The 22196-nt window shown below is 35.9% G+C and overlaps 1 protein-coding gene across 1 annotated transcript in view; it reads right to left on the bottom strand.

The window, feature by feature from the left end:
- Positions 1-22196, bottom strand: part of WDR72 (WD repeat domain 72) — a 210150-nt gene that overhangs the window by 125414 nt on the left and 62540 nt on the right. Inside the window, exon 14 of the mRNA XM_043472933.1 lies at positions 6761-6963. Coding sequence (XP_043328868.1) covers positions 6761-6963 — 203 coding nt within the window. The remainder of the gene's footprint in view (positions 1-6760; positions 6964-22196) is intronic.

The raw sequence follows: 22196 nt of genomic DNA, 5'->3' as shown, positions 1-22196 counted from the left end.
TTATCAGCTTAATGAATTTTCAGTTGCTATCTCAGTCACAAATTGAATAAATGCAGAGCTGGTCAGTAATAGGAAGACAACTATTTTAACAGCTTTCACTGAAAGAGGCAATTGAAAAAGTACTCATTATACTAGCTTTTTTCATCTTAAAAATGATAGCTCTTTCAAATCCTGCTTAGCACACCTTAGATGAAAACTTAGTGACATCTCAAGTAAACAATAAAAATTCAAAATCAAATTCAGTCAAAATTAGTAATTATCTAAATAAATTATATTTGCAATTTAAGTAAACTATATCTGCATCAGTCAGCTGAAGGGTTCTTATACCAGGAAATTTTTAAAACTAAATATCAGGATTCAAAGTAAACTCTTGAAATATATTCTCATCTTGAGTATATAATTTCACTTCCTCTTCTGTATCTTAAATATAACAGCTAGCAACAGCAGAAAAACCGAATGAAAAAAGTCCTTGTGTGTGGTTACTGTAATTAACAGATTCAATATCTATTACTGCCAGTCAGGTATCATAGCAACCCTGTATTGCTGAAAACCGCTAGAAAAATCTTCAAAACCAGCAAGACTCTGCTTTAGGGAAATCTTCAACAACACAGGGGACATTACTGCTGTCAACATCTGTGGGTGTTGCTATGGGCACAGCCACAAAGAACCCTGCCATCTATACAAAAAGGTACACACACAGAGAAGATGGGAGGACACTGAAGATAAATTGATAAGAAAATAAAAAAGAAGAAATAATTGCACTGGCAATATACAATAGGCACACAATTTTGAGCCCATGTTTTACACTAATTCTTTTCTATTGTAGCTGGAGAATCCAAATTCAACTTAACTGTAATTGTGACTAAACATGAACCAGAGGGTGGAAATAATATCCTAAAACTCTGTACTTGTAACCATTTATCACATCTTAATTTGAAACTCAAAGAGAATTGCATTTAAAATAATATTTAAACTTCCACTTATAAACCCTTGATAGTCGTTTATAAATCTACAGAAGAGAAAAGAACAGGTTACCATGAACAAGAACCCAATATTGATTTTTCGGCAGTGCAGTAAGGCATCTCCATTCTATTTGGCTGCTGTCAAAGCCACTCTTTAACAGCTGGAGTCAAATTGCACTATTTACAGCAAGAGCCCTTGTCAAGTGGACCATAAGTAGCCTAACAATACACTATTCAAATGGCACTTTGCCACACAAATTGCTGACTTGATGAATAACCTATGTCAATGACTAAGGCTAATATAAAAGTTTCATTTTTATGAGAGGTTTTACATTCACACATTAAGTAAGCTTTCTTTGAAGAACTATTAGGCTATATATTTCAGGCCTTTGGACGCTGAAAATAATTAAAATCTGTTTAAATACATCAAGGGAACTTGACAACATTAATATGGATCTGGTGTTAACTACATTTGTCACACAGTCAGAACAGTGCCCTTCTGTTCCTGGCACTCCCCACCGGCACGTGCAGCACAATGCCGGACTCAGACCAGCCGCGCACCGTGAAATAGAAGCATTTTCCTTTTGTGCCTTGATTTACATGGCCAACAAATGTTTAGATACAAGCAAGGCTTTGAAGTCCTGTGAGGAAATCCAGGGTTGCTTCTGTGTGCAAGGCAGACAGCTGGACTCATTTTAATAGTGCCGCTCCTAGTTTTCATAGAGACTCGGAGACCTCCTGAATTAGTTTTGGAACAAAGCTGAGATATGCTTTTCAGAGTTTTCCTCAAGATTGAGGGAACTTTCTATCAAAAGTGCTTAAACTCACGCCACAAAGTGAGAAAGGAGATATCCTTCATAAAACAACTACAAAAAATTACATATTACAGAAATTTTTTGACTTGGTAGTTAAAATTAATATATAAAATGCTTATGAGAAATGGCTATACTCTGTTAAAGACTTGCATCACCTCACATGTGTTCAAAAAGCAAATGGCCTGTATCTCTCCTCTATTGTATATTTCTTTATTCTATCTCACCAGGAACGGTGATATCATTTCGGCACTAAGTTTTAAGTTGGGATTCACTAAACCAAACTCTTCCAAACAAAAATCTTAATTCAATGTTTATAGACAGATTCCTATGCTTTCATGAAGAGCTTATATGTCTAGTAATAAAAATCTGTTCCCTTTTAAAATGATATAAAATTGATGCAAAATATTATCTATTAGAAAAAATAGTCATATGCTGCTTATTATATTAAAAAGAATATACTAAAAATTACTAATAAAAATGTGAAAATTATCATTCTATACAGAGGATTTATTCTTATATAACACACTTATTTTCAAATAAATATTATTTTTTCTTTTTTGTAATAACAATTTTGATAGTATCTTATAGATAGTTTAGTGAAAACAGAATTAATCTGCAACATGTAATATTTCCACAATGGTTTGTTATTTCATATTGATACACATAAATTTTCAGGAGAAAATTTCAAATTCCACCATCAAGAAACAACTCTAGTTCCATTTTGATTATGTTTTTGTGTCATAAAATGTAGAAGAACTAATGTTCCACTTTACTAAAGTAATAAGTAGTACTGGGATCCAGTTCTCTATTGGGGGCCTACCAGTACACCATCTGTGTTTTACAGGAGGTAGCAAGATAAAGCTCTAATAAGATTTTTCAGCAAATGTCACCAAACAGGCATCACTCTAAAGTCAACTAAAGATTAAAAAAATCCAAACATATTTCTCAAAAGCTTAATTGGAAGATATGTAAATGGATTATTTATAACCAATTTTATATATTTAGATAATGATGCATATTTAAGTACATTATTTAAAGAATATTTTATTTTAAAAAATCTCACTTGGATTAGAAAGTATAATGCACACATTTGTTTCCTACAAAGGGCAGATTTTCAAACATATGAATTCCATTAATGCTGTCAGGGAACAGAGTGATACAAGGTCTTTTGGATTATATTCCTCATAGTGGAGAAGAAGCTGGGATAAGTTGCTTTATTAAAAATTTAGATATCTAGGGAGATGGTAGGTATTGGCTGTTTTGCCAGTACTCCTCCAAGTACCTCATGATTTCCAAGTCTAGAAAGGGCTGACTAGATCAGAAATTGGCAAATATGGACAGTGAGTATCAAATCTGGTCCACTGCCTGTTTTTGTAAATAAAATTTTATCTAAACACAGCCACATTCATTTGTTTAAGAATTGTCTATGGTGGCTTCTGTGTTAACTGAGTTAAATGGTTCAAATAGCAAAATATGGCCTCCAAAGCCTAAAGTATTTACCATCTGATCCTTTACAAATAAGTTTGCTTATCTGTGGTCTCGTTCAACATTTGTCCCTAAATATTTCAGCATAAATAAAATGCAAACTACATGTGTAATTTTAAAATGCCTAATAGCCATATTGAAAAAAATAAAAGGAAACAGGTGAAATTGGTTTTAGTAACATATTTTATTTAAGCCTACATATCCAAAATAACATTTTAACATATGGTGCTAGCCAAATTTCAAATGCTCGATAGCTATGTATGATTAATGACTGCCATATTAAACCTTGTAACTTTAAGTAAGCAACCAGCTGGAGCTTTTGGGGACCCATTCTATAGGAAATCAGTTTTTTTTTTTTAGGACATTACAATCAGTCTAAATTGTGGCAGTTAAAAGATCCTGTTTATTTATTTATTTTTTCACTCATTTTACAGACAATAAGTGCAGAAAGAAAAATTTAAAACCAACCAACTGACTAATAGACAAAAAAGGACTTCCCTCATTAAAATCTGATGAGGTTAACAAAGAGTTCTGCCATGTAGATATGATTTTAGTAAGGTTGTTTATTTTCTACCTTAAAGCTAAATTCCTCCCACTGCAATTTAAACAGTTTCTATCTTATTTTATCCTCAGCAGAATCTGAGAAAAGCAGTTCCCCATCACTAATATGATATTGTATTCCTTTAAATCCTTTAAGACTCTGGCCCTCTCCTAGCCGCAAAGATTTTTCTTTATCTAGCTGCACATAATCGACTCCTCTAGCATGTCAAATTGGACCCATTTTTAAAATGTTTTATTGTATTTGTTGTTCTCTTTAAAACCTTTCCCTAAATCTATATGCATTCTTCAAATGCAAGAAGGAAAAGTGAATACAGAATCCTAATAAATGCCAAATGTTGCCAAAGAACTCACCACACATATTACATGTTGTTCTTACATTTAAACAATTCATGGTAGCATTTGAAAATATTTCACTTGTGTCTCACTGAAGTCTACATCAAAAAATTCTGAAATACACAGTAACCCTACATATTTCTAAATTTCAGACTTATTGTCTTTTTCCCCAGCTCTGAAATGAGTGTGATTTAATCCCTCTTCTTTAAATCTGACTTTTTTTCTTATGAAAACTAATAAAGCATTTTATTATATTAACAAAAAGGAGGATGGGGAATTTATAAGCATTCTTGAAATTTTATGCTTATCAAATTTATCAATAAAAGATTAAGATAGGGACTTCCCTTATGGCCCTGTGGCTAAGACTCCACACTCTCAAAGTAGGGGAATTTGATCCCTGGTCAGGGAACTAGATCCCATATGCTGCAACTGAGAGTTCGCATGCTATAACTGAAGATCCTGCATGCCACAACTAAACTGATGCAGTCCCCTCCCCCCGAAAAATTAAGATAAAACAGTCTTAAAGGCTTAAATCTAAGAGGATGAGATGAAGATATGCAGTACATAATTGGAGAAGCTATAACTTATGAGAAGCACAAATAAAAATATCTCTACTTAACAGTTAGCTCAATAATAGGAGAAGTATAGCATATAGAACAAAGGAGGTGATAGTCCTGTCTAACTCAATTCTCCAGCTCTGTAGAGAGTAAAAATTGGAGATTATAGTCATCCAGGTAAACAGTAGCAGCTAAGAAATAAAGTTGGAATCAACCTAAGAGTAGGAAAACAAGACCCCAGGATCTTATTACCTTTTGGAGTCAAAAGACAGAAACAAAATTACATAAAGAAATATATACTGTTATCACCACCTAAAAGGTAGCTCTGAAGTCCTCTAAGAAACTGAATGAAATAGCAATCAGCTTACCTTCTGGGAATTAAACTAGTAAAATAGGCACTTGATAAATGAGATATGCTCCTGCAGACCCTAGGCACCTGACATGCATGAGTCAAGAGACATATCCAAGTTCCCATCTACTGTTCTAGCATATAATTTCCACTATAAGACACACATTCTATTGTGAACAAAAAGCAACAAAGTCACATTAAGATGAAATACATGGCAGTCTGAGGGTCTTACTCACTGGGCTTTGATTACTTCCGTCTTAAAATACATAATAGAAGTGTGGTTCAATCTCCCACTTAGGAGAGATTAAGACCCTATCACTTTCAACTTCAGTTATGAATGTTAAAAATTTTAGTATATTGATATAATTGTCCTTATAAAACATGACTCCTTGGGAATTCCTTGGGAGTCTAGTGGTTAAGGCTCTGAGCTTCCACTGCAGGGGGCACAGGTTGGATCTTTGGTCAGAGAAATAAGGTCCCACTTTCTACACAGGGCCAAAAAGCAAACAAAAACCCCATGATTTCTTTAAATAAGAACATGAAAAACAGATTTGGAAAACTTGAAAACAATTATATTCACAGAAAAAGAAATGGAAAAAAAAAAAAAAAGCTGCAGCCAAATCACTGGTTTTAACATCTGCAGGAGAAAGCATAAAAGTAGGTGGCCTAATGGAGTCTGGAAGAGGGAAATCAAAATTTAGAAATTTTTCAGTGTATACCAGTCTTGACCAATAGAGACAGTACCCTGATGGGGTGACAGCAACCATTGCATTAGCTTTTAAGAGCTCAGGGCTCTGACTTGAAGCCCATCAAGGAATCCTCTGTTAAAATTCCACTTCCCCATTCTCCCTTATGCTATGTAGCTTTGCTACAGTGAGACCGTGCTGAGCAATGAACTGCAGTCATATTTATCATTGTAAATGAAATAACTGTCATTCTAGATTACGTATTCATTTCTTGGGTGTTTGGTTAGTGTGATTCAGTTCTCAAAAGATTGACAAACACTGACCTCACTGATAAAATCTAAATCTAGTCTAAACCTAAAAAGGTGATGCTCATATGCTGGTGCCTCCACCCCCACCCCTGCAGCTTTGAGGCACAGTTTAGCAGCCATCTTAAAGATGACACATCCTCTCACTACATATATATATATAGTTTTTTTTCCACTTAGGTATTTCACCTCTTAATTTGCTTATCACAAATAAAAACAAAAAGACATCAGAAAAATTAGATCATGAATTCTTTTGATACACTTAGCATCTCTAGGATCATCAGCAAGTCAGAATTCTAAGCCTTATTTAATACACAATGATGGAGTTTGTGTGAAACTCAAACTCCACAAACAATGATGGAGTTGTGTGAAAAAAAAAAAGGAACCAGACCACAGAATATAGGTTTCCACTCCCCTTTCATTAAAAAACATCTAGAATTCAAGTATTCATATAAAATTGGCTCAATATTCACAAGCCAGAACATGTCTTCATCAAAAAAAGAATGCTATACTCATTCAAAAATAATAATCACTCAAAAACTTATCCCAATTTACCCAAGATTGCTTGGAAAGCATGTCTGGTAGATACAATCATCTCTGAGTTATCTTTGTGCTGATTTTTAATGGGCATATATTGATGAAAGCGCATTACTTCTTACTTGGGGTTGGTAATGTTTACCGTGAGCAGCAGCTTGATTCGAACTTACCTTACATGAAGACTCCACTTGCAGACCAGGGCAAGGTATTGGCCCACACTGGGACAAGTTGGAAGACCTCTGTTCTACACTTTTGTGCTTATGTGTCTCTGAGGCCACTGGAAGTACAGAGTCAGGCTTTGGAAGTTGTGAATCATCACAACAATTAAGAATAATCTTCGCTCTTTCTCCTGTTTCATGTCTTTCCAAAGTGCCTGAAAAACAAGATTAGAAATAAAAATTTATGCAAAATATTTACCCCCAAAGAATGAAAAGAAGAAACCACTCTTAACAGAAAAATCACAGTTCTTTCAGTCATCATGCCTTACTATCTCCTTGCAACCAAAGGACAGCCCGGAGCCTCCTCTAAATTATCAAATCATCGTTTTATAAAGGCTAAAATCATAGACTTGAGACACTCATATTCCTCTTTGTGCTCTTTCGTCCACTGAAATCAACAGAGCATTCAATAGTCGTTAACAGTAAAATCTCCTACTTATTATACAGTATGCAAGTGATCAATAACAAACAACTATGGAATATTTTAGTGCTGTCCCCTAGTGTTCCAACTCACAAACAACAGAGAATCCACAGTGCTTTGCTTGGGTTCCCAACCTTAAAATGATTCTATTGATAATACAGCATTTAAGTGAATAGGGGGAATAAGAATGCAGATGCCTGATGCCTTCATCTTCAGCAGTTCAGGCCTCTCTAGGGTTTTGTGGTTGGTGATGGTATTGCTGATACTGTTGCTTATGCATTTTGGCTTTTATTTCTGATTCTGTTAGGAGAGAAAAAAATTATTTTGCCCTCTTCTCTGCCATTCTTATAGTTTCAGAATTTAAAGGTACTAACAAGTGGAGTTTAAAGTTAAAAGAAACAAGTATAAAATGAGCAAAAGCATCAGAAAAGAATTCACAGTGTTTTTATAAAATACATTGTCATAACACTCAGTGAAATATCAATTAATCATGACCACTGTCTCATATCAGTTATGAATTCATTTTATTACTCATACTATATTAAATATATACCCTATATCCTATTAAGTAAACTGGCGAAGGAAAATTAACTTTACATAGAATCTAAACACAAAATTTTAATTATTATTCCTTTCCTACCAATGAAGAAAGAAGCAGTTGTACAATAATATTTGCAAAGAAGGAAAAAGATCATTCTTATTGATAGTATCAAGAAAAAATAAATTTAAAGTAATTACAATAAGAAAATAGAAATAATGCTCCTATACCCCTATGTCTTTAGATTACATAGGTAGAGTTGAAGCTTATGACTGTTCAAACCTTATTCATTTCTCCTTCTCTCTTCCGGTATCTTTCCTTTTCAGCAACAAACTACCTTGAGTGAGTGCTTTGGATTCTGAATCATTAATAGCTACTATGCTAAAATATTGGGCAGAAATTTAGTCTCTGGTCTTTTAACTGTGATATATTTTCATTACCACATTTCTTCATTAATAAATTAATGTCTTTAACATATCTATCTTACAAATGTTATTTCTCTAGACTTTCCTTTTCCATCAAGATAGATACACCTTCAAGTAAAGCTGGCAGCAACACCAAGAAAATCTTTTCTGTTAAGGATGACAAGAAGAAGAGTTTCTCAAACCAAAGACAACAGTTATTACTACAGCTATTATTACTTTCTAAAAATAACTGCATTCCAGAACTTGTAGCTGAAACATCTAAAATACACTGTCTTTGTGGAGGAGTCTCTTTGAATGTGATGTCACCATGGATATTTTTTTCTCATTTTTTTCTGTGACTACTCAAACTATAATACGGAGTGAAAAAGAATGACTCAAGCGTGCTCCCCCTGGAGTTACGGAGAATCTAATGGAATCTAATGGTAGTGTGGAGGCAAGGAACACCTGAAAATTAATTTGTTATAATATTTAAAGTAACACATAAGTTCCTTCCACTCCACTCCAAAAATAAAAACCTTCCACTCTAACAAATATGGAGCAATTAATTTTGTGAGCAATAGTTCCCACTTTGACTAATTATTAAATATTCAAGATGATTAGGAGCTTCCCAGGTGGCGCTAGTGGTAAAGAACCCGCCTGCCAATGCAGGAAATGTAATGTAAGAGATGGAGGTTCGATCCCTGGGTGGGGAAGATCACCTTCAGAAGGGTCTGCCAACCCACTCCAGTATTCTTGCCAGGAGAATCCCATGGACAGAGGAGCATGGCAGGTTACAGTCCATAGCGTCACACAGAGTTGGACATGACTAAAGGGACTTAGCATGCAGGATGATTAGATTATTTTATTTCAAAGAACTAGTTGAAGCACAAATGTGGTAAGGAGAGTGGTTAGAGTGAGTTGATTTCTTCAAAAGTTACCATAGACAAATGATTGTCTTTTTATTCTCAAATGGCTGCAAAAAATGTATTTGCTTAATTATAATGACATTCTTCAAGGCATATCTACTTTCTCTTTTTCCTTTTTAATTGAAGTACAGTCAGTGTATGATATTTTATAAGTTACAGGTGTACAATATAGTGATTCACCATTCTTCAAGATTATACTCAATTTATAGTTATTATAAAGTATTGGCATGTTCCCTGGGTTGTACAATATATACTTGTAATTTATTTTATACCTAATAGTTTGTACCTCTTAATCCCCTACACCTATATGGCTTCTTTCTCCTAACCTGTCCCCAATGGTAACCACTAGTTTGTTATCTATATCTGTGAGTTTGCTTCTTTTTTATTATATTTACTAGTTCGTTGTGTTTCTTAGATTCTATATAAGTGATATCATGCAGTATTTGTTTTTTTCTGTCTGACTTATTTCACCTAGCATAATACCCTCCAAGTCCATCTATGTTGTTGCAAATGGCAAAATTTCATTCTTTTTTATGGCTGAAGTAGTATTCCATTGTATGTATATGCCACATTTTCTTTATCCTTTCATCTGTTGATGGACATTTAGGTTGCTTCCATATATTGGCAGTTAATAAAGCTGTTATGGACATCGAGGAGCATGTATCTTTTCAAATTAGTGATTTTATTTTTCTCAGATATATGCCCAGGAGTGGAATTGTTGGGTCATATGGTAATTCTGGGTTTCCCAGGTGGCTCAGTTGGTAAAGAATCCACCTGCAATGCAGGAGATGCAGGAGAAGTGGGTTCGATCCTTGGGTTGGGATGATCCCCTGGAGAAGGCAATGGCAACCCACTCCAGTATATTTGCCTGGAGAAACCCATGGACAGAGGAGCCTGGCAGGCTACAGTTCATGGGGTTGCAAAGAGTCAGACATGATTGAAGTGACTGAGCATGCACGCATGGTAGTTCTATTTTTAGCTTTTTAAGAAACTTCATACAGTTTTCTACAGTCATTGCATTAATTTACATTTCCAACATCAGTTCACAAATGTTCCCCTTTCTCCAGATCCTTGCCAACATTTGTTATTTGTGGTCTTTTTTTCATGACAGGCATTCTGACAAGTGTGAGGTTATATCTCATTGTGGTTTTGATTTGCATTTCCCTGATGATTAGCAGTGTTGAAAAATCTTTTCATGTGTATGGCCATCTACATGTTCTCTTTGGGAAAATGTCTACTCTGTTCTTTGACTGTTTTTTAACCCATTTTTTTAATGTTGACTTGTATGAGCTGTTTATATATGTTGGATGTTAACCCCTTTTCAGTCATATTATTTGCAAATATTTTCTCCCATTCAGTAAGTTGTCTTTTTGTCTGTTTATGATCTCCTTTGCTGTAAAAAATTTTAAGTTTAATTAGGTTGCATTTGTTTATTTTTGCTTTTATTTTCCTTGCTTTAGGAGACAGATCCAAAAACAGTATTGCTATGATTTATGTCAGCATCCTAGGCACAGCATAAGAGGAAAAAAATTAGAAATCCTAAGGAAAGAAAGAAATAAACTGTCACTGTTTACAAATGATGTGATAGTATACATAAAAAATTCTAAAGATGCCACCAGAAAACTATAAGAGCTCATCAATGAAATCAGTAAACTTGCAGGATACAAAATTAATATACAGAAATCTGTTGCATTTCTATACAGTAACAATGAACTGCCAGAAAGAGAAATAAAGGAAACTATCTCATTTATCATCATATCAAAAATAATAAGATACTTAGGAATAAACCTATCTCAAGAGGTAAAAGGCCTATATTCAGAAAACTGTAAGACACTGATAAAAATAATTGAAGATGACCTAAATAGAAAGATACACCTTATTCTTGGGTTGAAAGAATATTGTTAAAATGACTATACTCCTCAAGGCAGTCTACAGATTCGATGTAATCCCTATCAAAATATGAAGGACATTTTTCACAGAACTAGAACAAATAATCTTAAAATTTGTATGGAAATACAGAAGAATCTAAACATAGCCAAAACAATCTTGAGAAAGAAGAATATAGCAGGAGGAATCATGCCCCCCTAAATTCAGGCTATAGTATAAAACTACAGTAACCAAAACAGTATGTTACTGGCACAAAAACAGAAACATAGATCAGTGCAGCATAATAGAGAATCCAGAAGTATACCCATGCACTTATAGTCAATTAATCTATGAAAAAGGAGACAAGAATATACAACGGGAAAAAGACAATCTCTTCAGTAAGCAGTGCTGGGAAAACTGAGCAGCTCCACCTAAAAGAATGAAATTAGAACACTACTTAACACCAATCACAGAAATAAACTCAAAATGTATTAAAGACCTTAATATAAAAGAACCCATAAATTGCATTCTGAAAATTTTCAGCTGATTTTCTAATAAATTCAGAACAATAATTTTCATCAAAACCCTGACAGTGGAAAGACAGGGATTCCCATGTATTCCAGTTACCAATTTATTGACTCTTAGTTCTAAATTCACACTTTATTGTCTGCTCTGAAAATGGATATGGGTTTTTTAAATATTTTTCCTTTAATAGCTGGTGCAGTGTTAACCTTTGTAGATAAAAGGGTGCTGTAAGGACCTAGTAGAAGAAAGGGTTTTTCTTCTCTGGTCTGGGGCAGCCTGGCTGGCTTCTTCCCCAGAACCAGGCCCCTGCAGTGCATGTCAGCCAGCAGACAGCAGCTTCACTTGGCACAGTCTCTGCCTGGTTTTATAACAGAGTGCCTCCAGCGAGGCATCTGCCTGTGAACTGCTCTCCCTAGTCCCCTAGTGGGCATATTTCTGGCAAGTTACACCACACCACAGCAGCTCCTCTACCATCCAGTGACCTCAGCTGTGACCTCCTCCAGCAAGGTCAGGATCATAGCTTGGGGGTGGGGCAAGTGCTTCCTTGGGCAGTTATCTCAGCTGCTGAGTAATGACTGCTCCTTAAATCTACTATTCCTATATTCTTTAGAGTTTTCTTTAGTTCTTATTAACCTATTCCTTCCACTGAAATTCTTTATGGTGGTTACTAATTTTTAATGTTATATGATCTCTGTTCAAATTACTATGTCATTTCTCTCTCCTGATTAGATCTTGATTAATGTATCATGATGGCGAAAGAGGAGAGTGAAAAAAAGCTGGCTTGAAAGTCAACTTTAAAAACTAAGATCAGGGTGTCTGGCTCCATTAGTTCATGGCAAATAGAAGGGGAAAAAGTGGAAGCAGTGACATATTTTATTTTCTTGGGCTCCAAAATCACTGTGGATTTTGACTGCAGCCATGAAATAAAAAGATGCTTGCTCCTTGGAAGGAAAGCCATGACAAACCTAGACAGTGTTTAAAAAACAGAGACATCATTTTTTCCAAAAAAAGGTGTGTATAGTCAAAGTCAAAGCTATGATTTTTACAGCAGTCATATACAGATGTGAGAGCTGGATCATAAAGAAATCTGAGCACTGAAGAATTAGTGCTTTTGAACTGTGGTATTGGAGAAAACTCTTGAGAGTCCCTTGGACTGCATGGAGATCAAACCAGCCCATCCTACAGGAGATCAAGCCTGAATATTCATTGGAAGGACTGATGCTGAAGCTGAAGCTCTGATACTTTGGCCACCTGAGGCCCAGAGTTGACTCATTGGAAAAGACCCTGATTCTGGAAAAGACTGAAGGCAAAAGGAGAAGAGGGCAACAGAGAATGAGATGGTTAGATAGCATCAGCACCTCAATGGACATGAATATGAGCAAACTCCAGAGGATAGTGGAGGACAGGGAAGTCTGACCTGTTACAGTCTATGGGATCTCAGAGAGTTGGACACGACTTAGCAACTGAACAATAACAGCAGTATATCATGGATAAATCACTTCTGATGCAGAATGTTCCTCTCAATATATTTCTGAAATTATGGGACATATTTCTGAAATTATGAACATAAGTTCAGGGATATACTTAAATTGTTAACGTATAGGAGGGAGGGCATGACCTAAAGGAGGTTGAACACAGGTTGGCTTTTCAACTCTAATAAGCTGCATTTGGCAAGAACAGAATAGTCACTACTGCCTAGAATAGTCACTACTGCCTAAAGTATCAGAAACTGAAGGCTTATGAAACTGCTTAATTCAACTTCCAATTTCAGAGGAACCTTTCTTTTTCAAAGTGAAAAAAAAAAAAGTGAAAAGTGAAAGGGTTAGTTTCTGAGTCGTGTCCAACCCTTTGTGACCCATCAGGCTCCTCTGTCCATGAATTCTCTAGGCAAGACTGCTAGAGTGGGTAGCCATTCCCTTCTCCAAAGTGAACTCCATGATCATTAGGATTTTTTTCCTTTTGCACTGTACTACATCAAGAATATGATTTAACTCACACCTAATCTTCATTTGGGTCCATCTGAATATGATGTAGGGACACATGTGAGTTAAATATTATTGAAAGTCACGATACCATTTCTTCCCTCAAAGTAGATGTTGTGTAAAAAATACCATAAAATCTACTCCTCATAAAATATTCATTGTATAAAACACCTTTCATAAATATCTTACATTTTTCCCTATTGCTTAGTTTTTAATGAGTTTTTATACAATTTGTTTTAATCCTAACTATACAACAGTACATTAGAGAATGGAAACAATCATAAGAGAGCTTAGAAAAATTAACATGCTAACAGAAAGTGAAGAAAAGACGGCCCTGGCCAGTATTCCAGGCAGTTATCACTGATCCAAAATTACGTATTCCTCAAGAAGCCAGTGCACAGAAACATGAGAAACAGCCGAGCCTCTTTGCAGAGCCTGGGTCCATATTGACTCTATTTCCACACGTACAGCCTGCTTTCATCACTTAGTGAAGACACTGCACAACATCTTTAGTCACATTTTCACCAAATGTGAAACATCACTAATTACATTTTACACCAAAACTTTCTCTGTGGCCCCCTTTGCAACTGTGTGTCTAGCTGATGTCCTCTCTATCTGCCAAAGCTGACAGCCCCGAGACATCATGGCATGATTGGTAAAAGCAGACTCAGCACCAGCCTGCCATTCAATTGAATCCTGGTTTTACCCTTTCGTGTTGTGTGGTTTTGGGCAAGTCATTTTACAGTCCCGTGCCTCAGTTTCCTCATCTGTGCAATGGGGATCTTAATCATTCCTACCTCACAGGGAATTAGGTTGAGTAGATGTGTAGAACGTCTCAGGATAGGTTCTGGCAGACAGTGGGTGCTGTGCTATCTGACAGGCCTCCTCTGATGTCAGTGGGCTCTTACCCAGCCCCTTGTGAGCAGTTTAATAAACCTATTCAGCTCTGTGGCTCTAGGATCTGCCTGACTCCAGGCCTGAGCTTACTGGGCATAAGAGCCGTGTGGTCTCCTCTGCCTCCTACCTGTAACTCAAAACTCCTCCTTGCCTCTCAGGGTAGATTATAATCAAAATCAGAGTAGGATTATTACATTTGTCTTACTTTTTAATCCTCCTCAGTAAACCAGGCAGGAGTCTGGCCTAAATTAAAGGCTAGATAAATACTTCTTAGTGGATTATATGACATCAGCAATGTGGCTAATGATTTTTCACGGTGGCTACACTTGGGATTAAATACAAACTCCTTGACCCACAAGTCATATTCTTGCCCCAGCTTCCTCCCATGTCATCCTCCCCTTGTTCACAAATTAGATCTTTTTTTTGGTTTGTTTTAAAAAGAAGTTCTTTTTTTTTAACTTTTTATTTTGTATTGTGATATAGCCAATTGTGATAATTTCAGGTGAAGAGCAAAGGGACTCAGCCATACATGTACATGCATCCATTCTCCAAACTCCCCTTCCATCCAGGCTGCCGCATAGCATTGACTAGAGTTCCATGTGCTATAAAAGGTCCTTGCTGGTTATCCACTTTAAATATAGCAGTGTGTATGTGTCTGTCCCAAACTTGCTAACTATCCCTCCCCCACAACAGACTCACAGACTTAAGAGAATGAATTTATGATTGCCAATGTGGGGTGGGAGATCTTTGAAAATAAATTCTTTCCTGCTAGCTCCATCTTTCTCCTTAAGTAGTAGCTTAAAGTCTTACCTCCTCAGAGAGGCTCTTCTAAAGTAAATTCTCTTCTGATGCATTGCTTTTTCTGTCTCAGCTTCTTTATTTTGTAGATCTTAACACATTTGTAATTGGTATATTTTATTTGCTAGTTAAATTCAGGGTTGTCTCCCTACTAAGTGCTAAATTCTTTTTGGAAAGCAGAGTTCAACATGGGCTCACTGAATAAATAAACCAAATTTTACTGTTTTTTTGTAGCAGTGGAAGGAGGTGGCTATGAAATCATCAGAGCGTGCCATGGTCTCAGTGTGACAGAAAAAAAACCACCAAATTATACCCATTATAAACACCAACCCTAGAATCCAGGAGGAACTAACACTGGGAAAAGCAGCATTTACATGCTTGATGCCTGACCCAGGTCTTAGCAATGTGGCCAAGTCTTTCCTGATTCCCAAGAATCTGGAACTGGAAACACAAGTAAGTCTCTGAATGACATATTTTAACTTGACCTGTGGAGTAGCCCATTGCTTGCTGCCTAAATGGCCTTAATAAGGAGGGTGCATCAGAGTTGTTTCTGCTTCCATTCAAGCAGACATGCAGAGTTAACATGTGCAGTTCCAGATAGTGATCAGAGCAGAGAGACAAAGGCTTAAGCATTATCAGCAGATGAGTGAGGATTAAATCCCAATGAAATAATGTCATCTTCATCTTCAAGAGAGTATGGAGTGAGATTTGTCAAGAGGCCAGTATAAAACCTTTAGCAGTTTTCTGCACACAGAGAGGAAAGGAAAGAGAAAATTCAGAAATTGTTGTAAATCAGTATGTTGTAAAAATACAGTCATATTTTAAGTGCATTGGGATTGTCAATATTTATAGGGAATTATAGTTTTTTGTTTAGTTTTGTTTTTAAATAGGGCAAATAATAACTTTTTAATATGCCTGTTATGAAATCTGATTCTGAAGTATCAATCTATTTTAAATCAAGACATGTGTACCAGGAAGGCTGCTGCCCTCAATAGTGACAGAACACGGCAGAGGATAAACAGAATACATTCAGATGATAAAATATCCCTTATATGTCATAGACTTGAATATCTACATAAAGAAAAGGAAGGAGAAGTAATATTCTACACTTTGATTCCCTTCCAAAGAAGCAGAGATTGCTCCCTTGATTTTATTTCTCTTATAATCTTCCCATATTTTAAATATTTGTTATCTTCTATTTAAACATTTTTCAACTCCCACTAATATGTGTTTTCTAAAATCAACAAAATTATCATAGCCTGCTACCAATTAATGAGTAGCTTTAAATTACATATTTAAAAACCCCAGCCAGATAAACTTTGTTGAACAACTTAACAACTAGGTCAGCTAAGTCTATAAGAAAACCAATACCTATTATCTCAAAGTGGACAGAAATGGTTACAAAACAAAACATAGTTACTTGATGAATACATCTGCAAATAGTGAATAAATTAAGATTCAAAAACAATACTCAGATGGGTTAGCTTTTTAACCGCATTTTACATAAATATTTTGCTTACTTAAAATTTATGTAAATAAAATTGAGATAGTAGATAATTTATTATAACTCATGGTGTTTTTCCTCAGAAGAACAGTGTAAAAATAGCATTATTACAGAAACATAAACTCCTCTTAGCACACTAATATCACATATATTGTAAACCAACAAATTTTAAACAATTTATTTAATAAAAACTTTTATCAATTACATATTGTGCTTATTGTGGGATTGTGAAAGATCAGAATTAATTCATATCTTGTGATTAGCAATTAATGTAAATTATACTTATATGACTAAAGCTTAATAGTGAGAACATGTGAGTGGACACATTATAGACTTAGGTCCTTTTTCTACATCAGGTAGGCATTTTCTAACTGAATCCACCACAATATCAGGCAGTAATTAAGAGGGCAGTTATACTTCAAATTGACTGTCTCCAGAAGAGAATAGGCTGGAATAATGGCCTCGCTACCAAATTTAGTAGTCAAATTAATAAAATCAGGTTTCAACAAAACAGCTTACTGACAGCTATAATCAAATTCCACGTATCAAGGCATTTGACCACTGGGTCTGTTGTGAGATTTACCATTTATCTTCAGTTACACGTGAAGTTCATTGCTTTGTTCACAGAAGTGCATGGAGATCGACCTGGTGCCCTCTTCCTAACAAAACCATTTCACAGTTACTGCATCTTACTCCCGAAAATGTATAACTGATGGGGGTTCTGACCAGGGACGGGGGACCCTGGAGGTATCAAACTTAGCTAACTAGAAAATAAGGGAAGGGTGGGGATAGGAAATGGATCTGAAAACATTAAATTAGGCATAAAGGCATGCACCATCACTCCTAAATGTATATGAATAAATTCAGCTGTAAAATAGATTGCCAAGGACATAACTCATTTTGTTCTATATAGAAGTCTTAATATGATAAACTCATGATTGGCTTCACATCAACCTTCTATACCTTAAGGGTATATAGAATACATTTTCACAAAGTCTCTGACCACCACGACCTTAACCCCAGCTCTGCCACTGCCTCTAGCACATTCAGAGCAACACTGGGATTTATCAGCTGGGCCACCTCAACCCTCACATCTATTCTGACCGTTGACCTCTAGAAAAACAGAATAAAGGGGTGGGGGGGGGGTGGGGTGAAAGAAAAAAAGAATCAAAATACATTGAGGTTTGAAGTTGCTGAGATATATAAGGATTACAAATAATACATTAATTTTAAACAAATTTGAAGGCAGAGTTTTTTGGAAAAGGTATTTACTTATCAAATATTCCTTCTTTTTAAACATGTGCTAACATCATGGAAACTACTATGACTAAAGTTTAATTTTTAACCTCATTCTAAGACTTCATATAATTTTAAAACCAATTTAAGAAGTGAATATTTATGGAAAGGTATTTCTATATAATGATACAAAGATTATATTTAAGTTTAAAATTACCTGTTATATACAAAACATTAAAATTGTACTGCTTCTAATTATTACAAAATGTCATTCAACCTGCATTTTTTATTCTTTTGTACCAGGTATGCTTATTTTTTTACTTTTAAAATATTTCAGAAATAGTCTTTTTTCCCTCATTTTCTTGGTTGAAGATTATTTTACTTAGAGGATACAATATTCCTAGAGATTTGACTCTATCATTTATTCACTTCTGTTGTCAATTAATTTAATTAGGTAAATATCTGACTGAGTTGATCTGGAATTTTGCAGGGAAAAATGAAGAGTATTGGATAAGGAAAGATCAGGGAACAGTCTCTTGAATAAGATGTTGGCTGGGTGAAGTTGGAGTCACATGGAAAGTCACTTTTTTGTTTGAGGGGCATGATGGTCATGGGAGGACGGAAACTTTTTAATTGCAATCAGTTTCTCCGTGGTATATGGCAATGGTTTCCTTCAGGCAAAGAATGGGTGACCAAACCTCCAGCAGGCATATGTCAGCACCAATTCTCTGTACCTTCACTGTAGTTCTGGCACCCCATGCCTCCACTTATACAACTTCATATCATGTTTTTATACCCAGCTATAGAAAAAGCTTCTCCTGTCTCTTCATTCTTCCATTCCAAACACTATCCTAACTGAACACTAATATGATAGGTAGAATTCTACGAATAATCCCCAATAACCTCATCCTTAAGTGAATCTTTCCCTTGTGAATACATGATAGCACTTCAGTGATTATGTTGTTACATGGCAAAAAGTAGCACTGCATATATAATTAAAGTTTCTAATTTGCAGACCTTAAAATAGGGAGATTGTTCAAGTGGGCCAGGCCGAATAGCCATTTTTCTCCAGCTGATAGAAGAGGGGTACATCAGAGAGATTTAAAAGCATAAGAAGGAAGCCAAGTGTCATTGAGGACTTTGAAGATAGAGGAAGCCAGGAAGAAGAATCAGGGAGTGGCCTGGAGGAGTAACAGCACCTACAGCTAGCAAAGAACCTCAGACCTGTAACCGTAAAGAACTAAATTTTGCCCAGGACTGAATGACCATAGAACTTAATTCTTCCCAAAAGCCTCCAGTTCACAGTCCAGTTAGCTGAACCTTGAATTCAACCCTAAGCAGAGAACCTGGTTGAGCTCACCTGGACTTACAGAACTGTGAGTTAATGAATGGGTGTTGTTTCAAGTTACTAAATTTATGATGATCTCTTACACAGCAATAGGAAACTAATGCAACTGGTACTTGTGGCGGTACTTTTACTTTAGACAAATTTAGATTTCAAATTTTGTTGTTGTTGTTTCCACTATCTTCCACAAGTGAAAGTCTGCTTCTTAAGCAAAATAAATAACTAAATACATAATTGTGTAAAGTCATAAAAATAAACATGAAGCCTGGCTAGACATTTCATACTTTTTAATAACTCCCTTCTACCTTCATTCTCTGAGTAATAGGAACCATGAAGAGATTCACTGAATAGCTGAGATTGAGCTTTAATATACACCTCAAAGATTGCCTGGGACTTTCCTGGCCGTTTAGTGTTTGGGGCTTTGCCATCTGGGGCAGGGGGTGAGGGTTTGAACCTTGGTCAGGGAGCTGGATCCCATATGCCTCATGGCCCAAAAACCAAAACATAAAACAGAAGCAATATTGTAACAAATTCAATAAGACTTTTTAAATGGTTCATATTTTTTAAAAATCTTTTAAAACAATGCCTTTTAACACTCTTGATTATTTCAGAAGGAATTATATGTAAAGTGTATTTTTTCTCCTCCTTATCATCATCATCAAAATTGCCATTAGCTATCATTAATTGAGTATATTTTCAGCTTTGCTTAGCACTTAATACACATCTTATTTAATTCTTAATGCAGGAAGGTACACAAAACTGAGGTTGAAAAAGGATGAATTTCAGGGTATTTGTGTGTCCTGTGGTTGAGGAAGTGGTTAGGGAAGGTATTTTGACTAAAAGCTAGGAAAGGCAAGAAGAATGCCAAGGAGTGGTGTTACATTTCCACCACAGACCATGAGGAATGGCATCTTCAGGGCTAAGTTTAAACTAAATAAGGTGGCAATAAGGAGAAGATAATTGAAGAAAGTGTTTGACTGGTGAGGTAGTCAGGAAATTTTTCAACAGGTCATGTAAAAGATGATGAAGATTCCAATCCATCTGGCCTTAAAGTATTTTATTTTTAAATATTTTTCTACTTCTGAAGTATACAACATAATTCCATGATTTACTGGAGACTTACAAGATAAATGTAGAATGTAGCTTTTCTTTTAGATGATCCAAGTTCATCACTAGACACTATTGACAGTATTGAGGTTAAGAAGCAGTAATGCCCTTTGGAATTACTGAGATAAGTTGATAGTGTTCTTTGGTGGGTTCTTAACTCTATGGAACCATTTCCCTTTCCTTATTCTTTAGCCAGAGCATTTGATCCTATTCTTCTCACCAGCATCACTGTTTCTGTAATTTATAATCTGCTGCCACTTCCTCTAGGTGATTTGTGTGTAGTTGGAAACACCTTATACAGTGGAAGGAATCTTCCAGAATATAGATAAGCTTTCTAGCACCAACCTTTGTCCTGCCCAGTTCTGAATTAGAAAACATTAAGGAAGCATTATTCAGCCTTAAAAAGGGGATATTCTGATACATGCTACAACATGGATGAATCTTGGGCACATTATGCTAAGTGAAGTAAGCCAGTCATAAAAGGACAAATACTGTGCCAATTCCATTTATATGAGGTACCTAAAGTAATCAAATTCAAATTCATAGTGACAGAAAGTACAAAGGTGTTTGCCAAGGGCTGAGGGGAGGGAAGAATGAGGACTTATTTTTTATGGATTTCATTTGGGGAAGATGAAAATGTTTCCAAGATGGTGATGATGGCTGCATAACAATGTAAATGTACTTCAGAATAGTTCAAATGGTAAAATTTATGTTATGTATATCTTACCATACACAAAAAATCATCTGCGTTGGTGAGATTGCCCAAGGAAAATACAAACAAAAAGAGAAGGACACTGAGAACAGGTCCAGGAAACAATAGAGAGAGAGTATACAGTATTTCTGGGACAACCTGGGAAAAAGGGGCTCTTGGCCATCAAGAGAAGGCAGATTAATGTGAGGCTGAGGATGGAGAGAGAGAAGAGAAGGACACAGATGGCAGTGACTGCAGACAAGTACCTGCCGTCTGGAGCAGGACACCTGGATTTGGCATCAGGTAACCTCAAGAACAGTTCCATTAAAATAGTGGAGGCAGAGCCAGATAAAAATGTCTTAAATAAATGGGAGGCAACAAAACACACAGCATTTTGTAGGACACTTATCAATTACTTTGTGGTGCTAGTGGTAAAGAACCTGCCTGCCTATGCTGACAGATGTAAGAAATGTGGGTTCGATCCCTGGGTCAGGAAGATCCCCTGGAGGAGAGCATGGCAACCCACTCCAATATTCTTGCCTGGAGAATCCCATGGACAGAGGATCCTGGCAGGCTACAGTCCATAGTGTTGCAAAGAGTCGGACACAACTGAAGCGACTTGCATGCAAGCTTGCATCAATTACTTTGGGGAGAATGACAGAAAGAGATAATACAATTCCTTATTCAAAATGTTTAGACCATAGTGTTTTAGAATTCAGAATTTTTCAGCTTTTGCAGAGAGAAACTAATGCACAAATGTATATTGTGTAACAGCTATAGCAGAGTATGGAAGAGCAGGCAGTAGTAAAACATGCCATATATCTACAAAAAAAAAAGAATACTTGCACTTTGTGAAATAAATATCATCATGTTAATTAAGGTTTGATTTTGTTGCCTTACCACAAACTAATCAAAAAAAAATAAAAATTTTGTTTTCAGAGCTTTTAGATTTTAAATTGTGGCTAGAAGAATGGAGACCTTTATTCAAAATAATTGAAAGCTAGTAGGCCAGAGGGACTTCCCAGGTGGTACTGCAGGAGATACAAGTGATAAGGGCTTGATCCCTAGGTCAGGAAGATCCCCTGGAGTAGGAAATGGGCAATCCACTCCAGTATTCTGGAAATGTAAAATACGATTGGACAAAAGAG

Source organism: Cervus canadensis, chromosome 6 (genome assembly GCF_019320065.1).
Source record: "Cervus canadensis isolate Bull #8, Minnesota chromosome 6, ASM1932006v1, whole genome shotgun sequence".
Lineage (NCBI taxonomy): Eukaryota > Metazoa > Chordata > Mammalia > Artiodactyla > Cervidae > Cervus > Cervus canadensis.
This window is presented reverse-complemented; position numbering and strand designations above follow the sequence as displayed.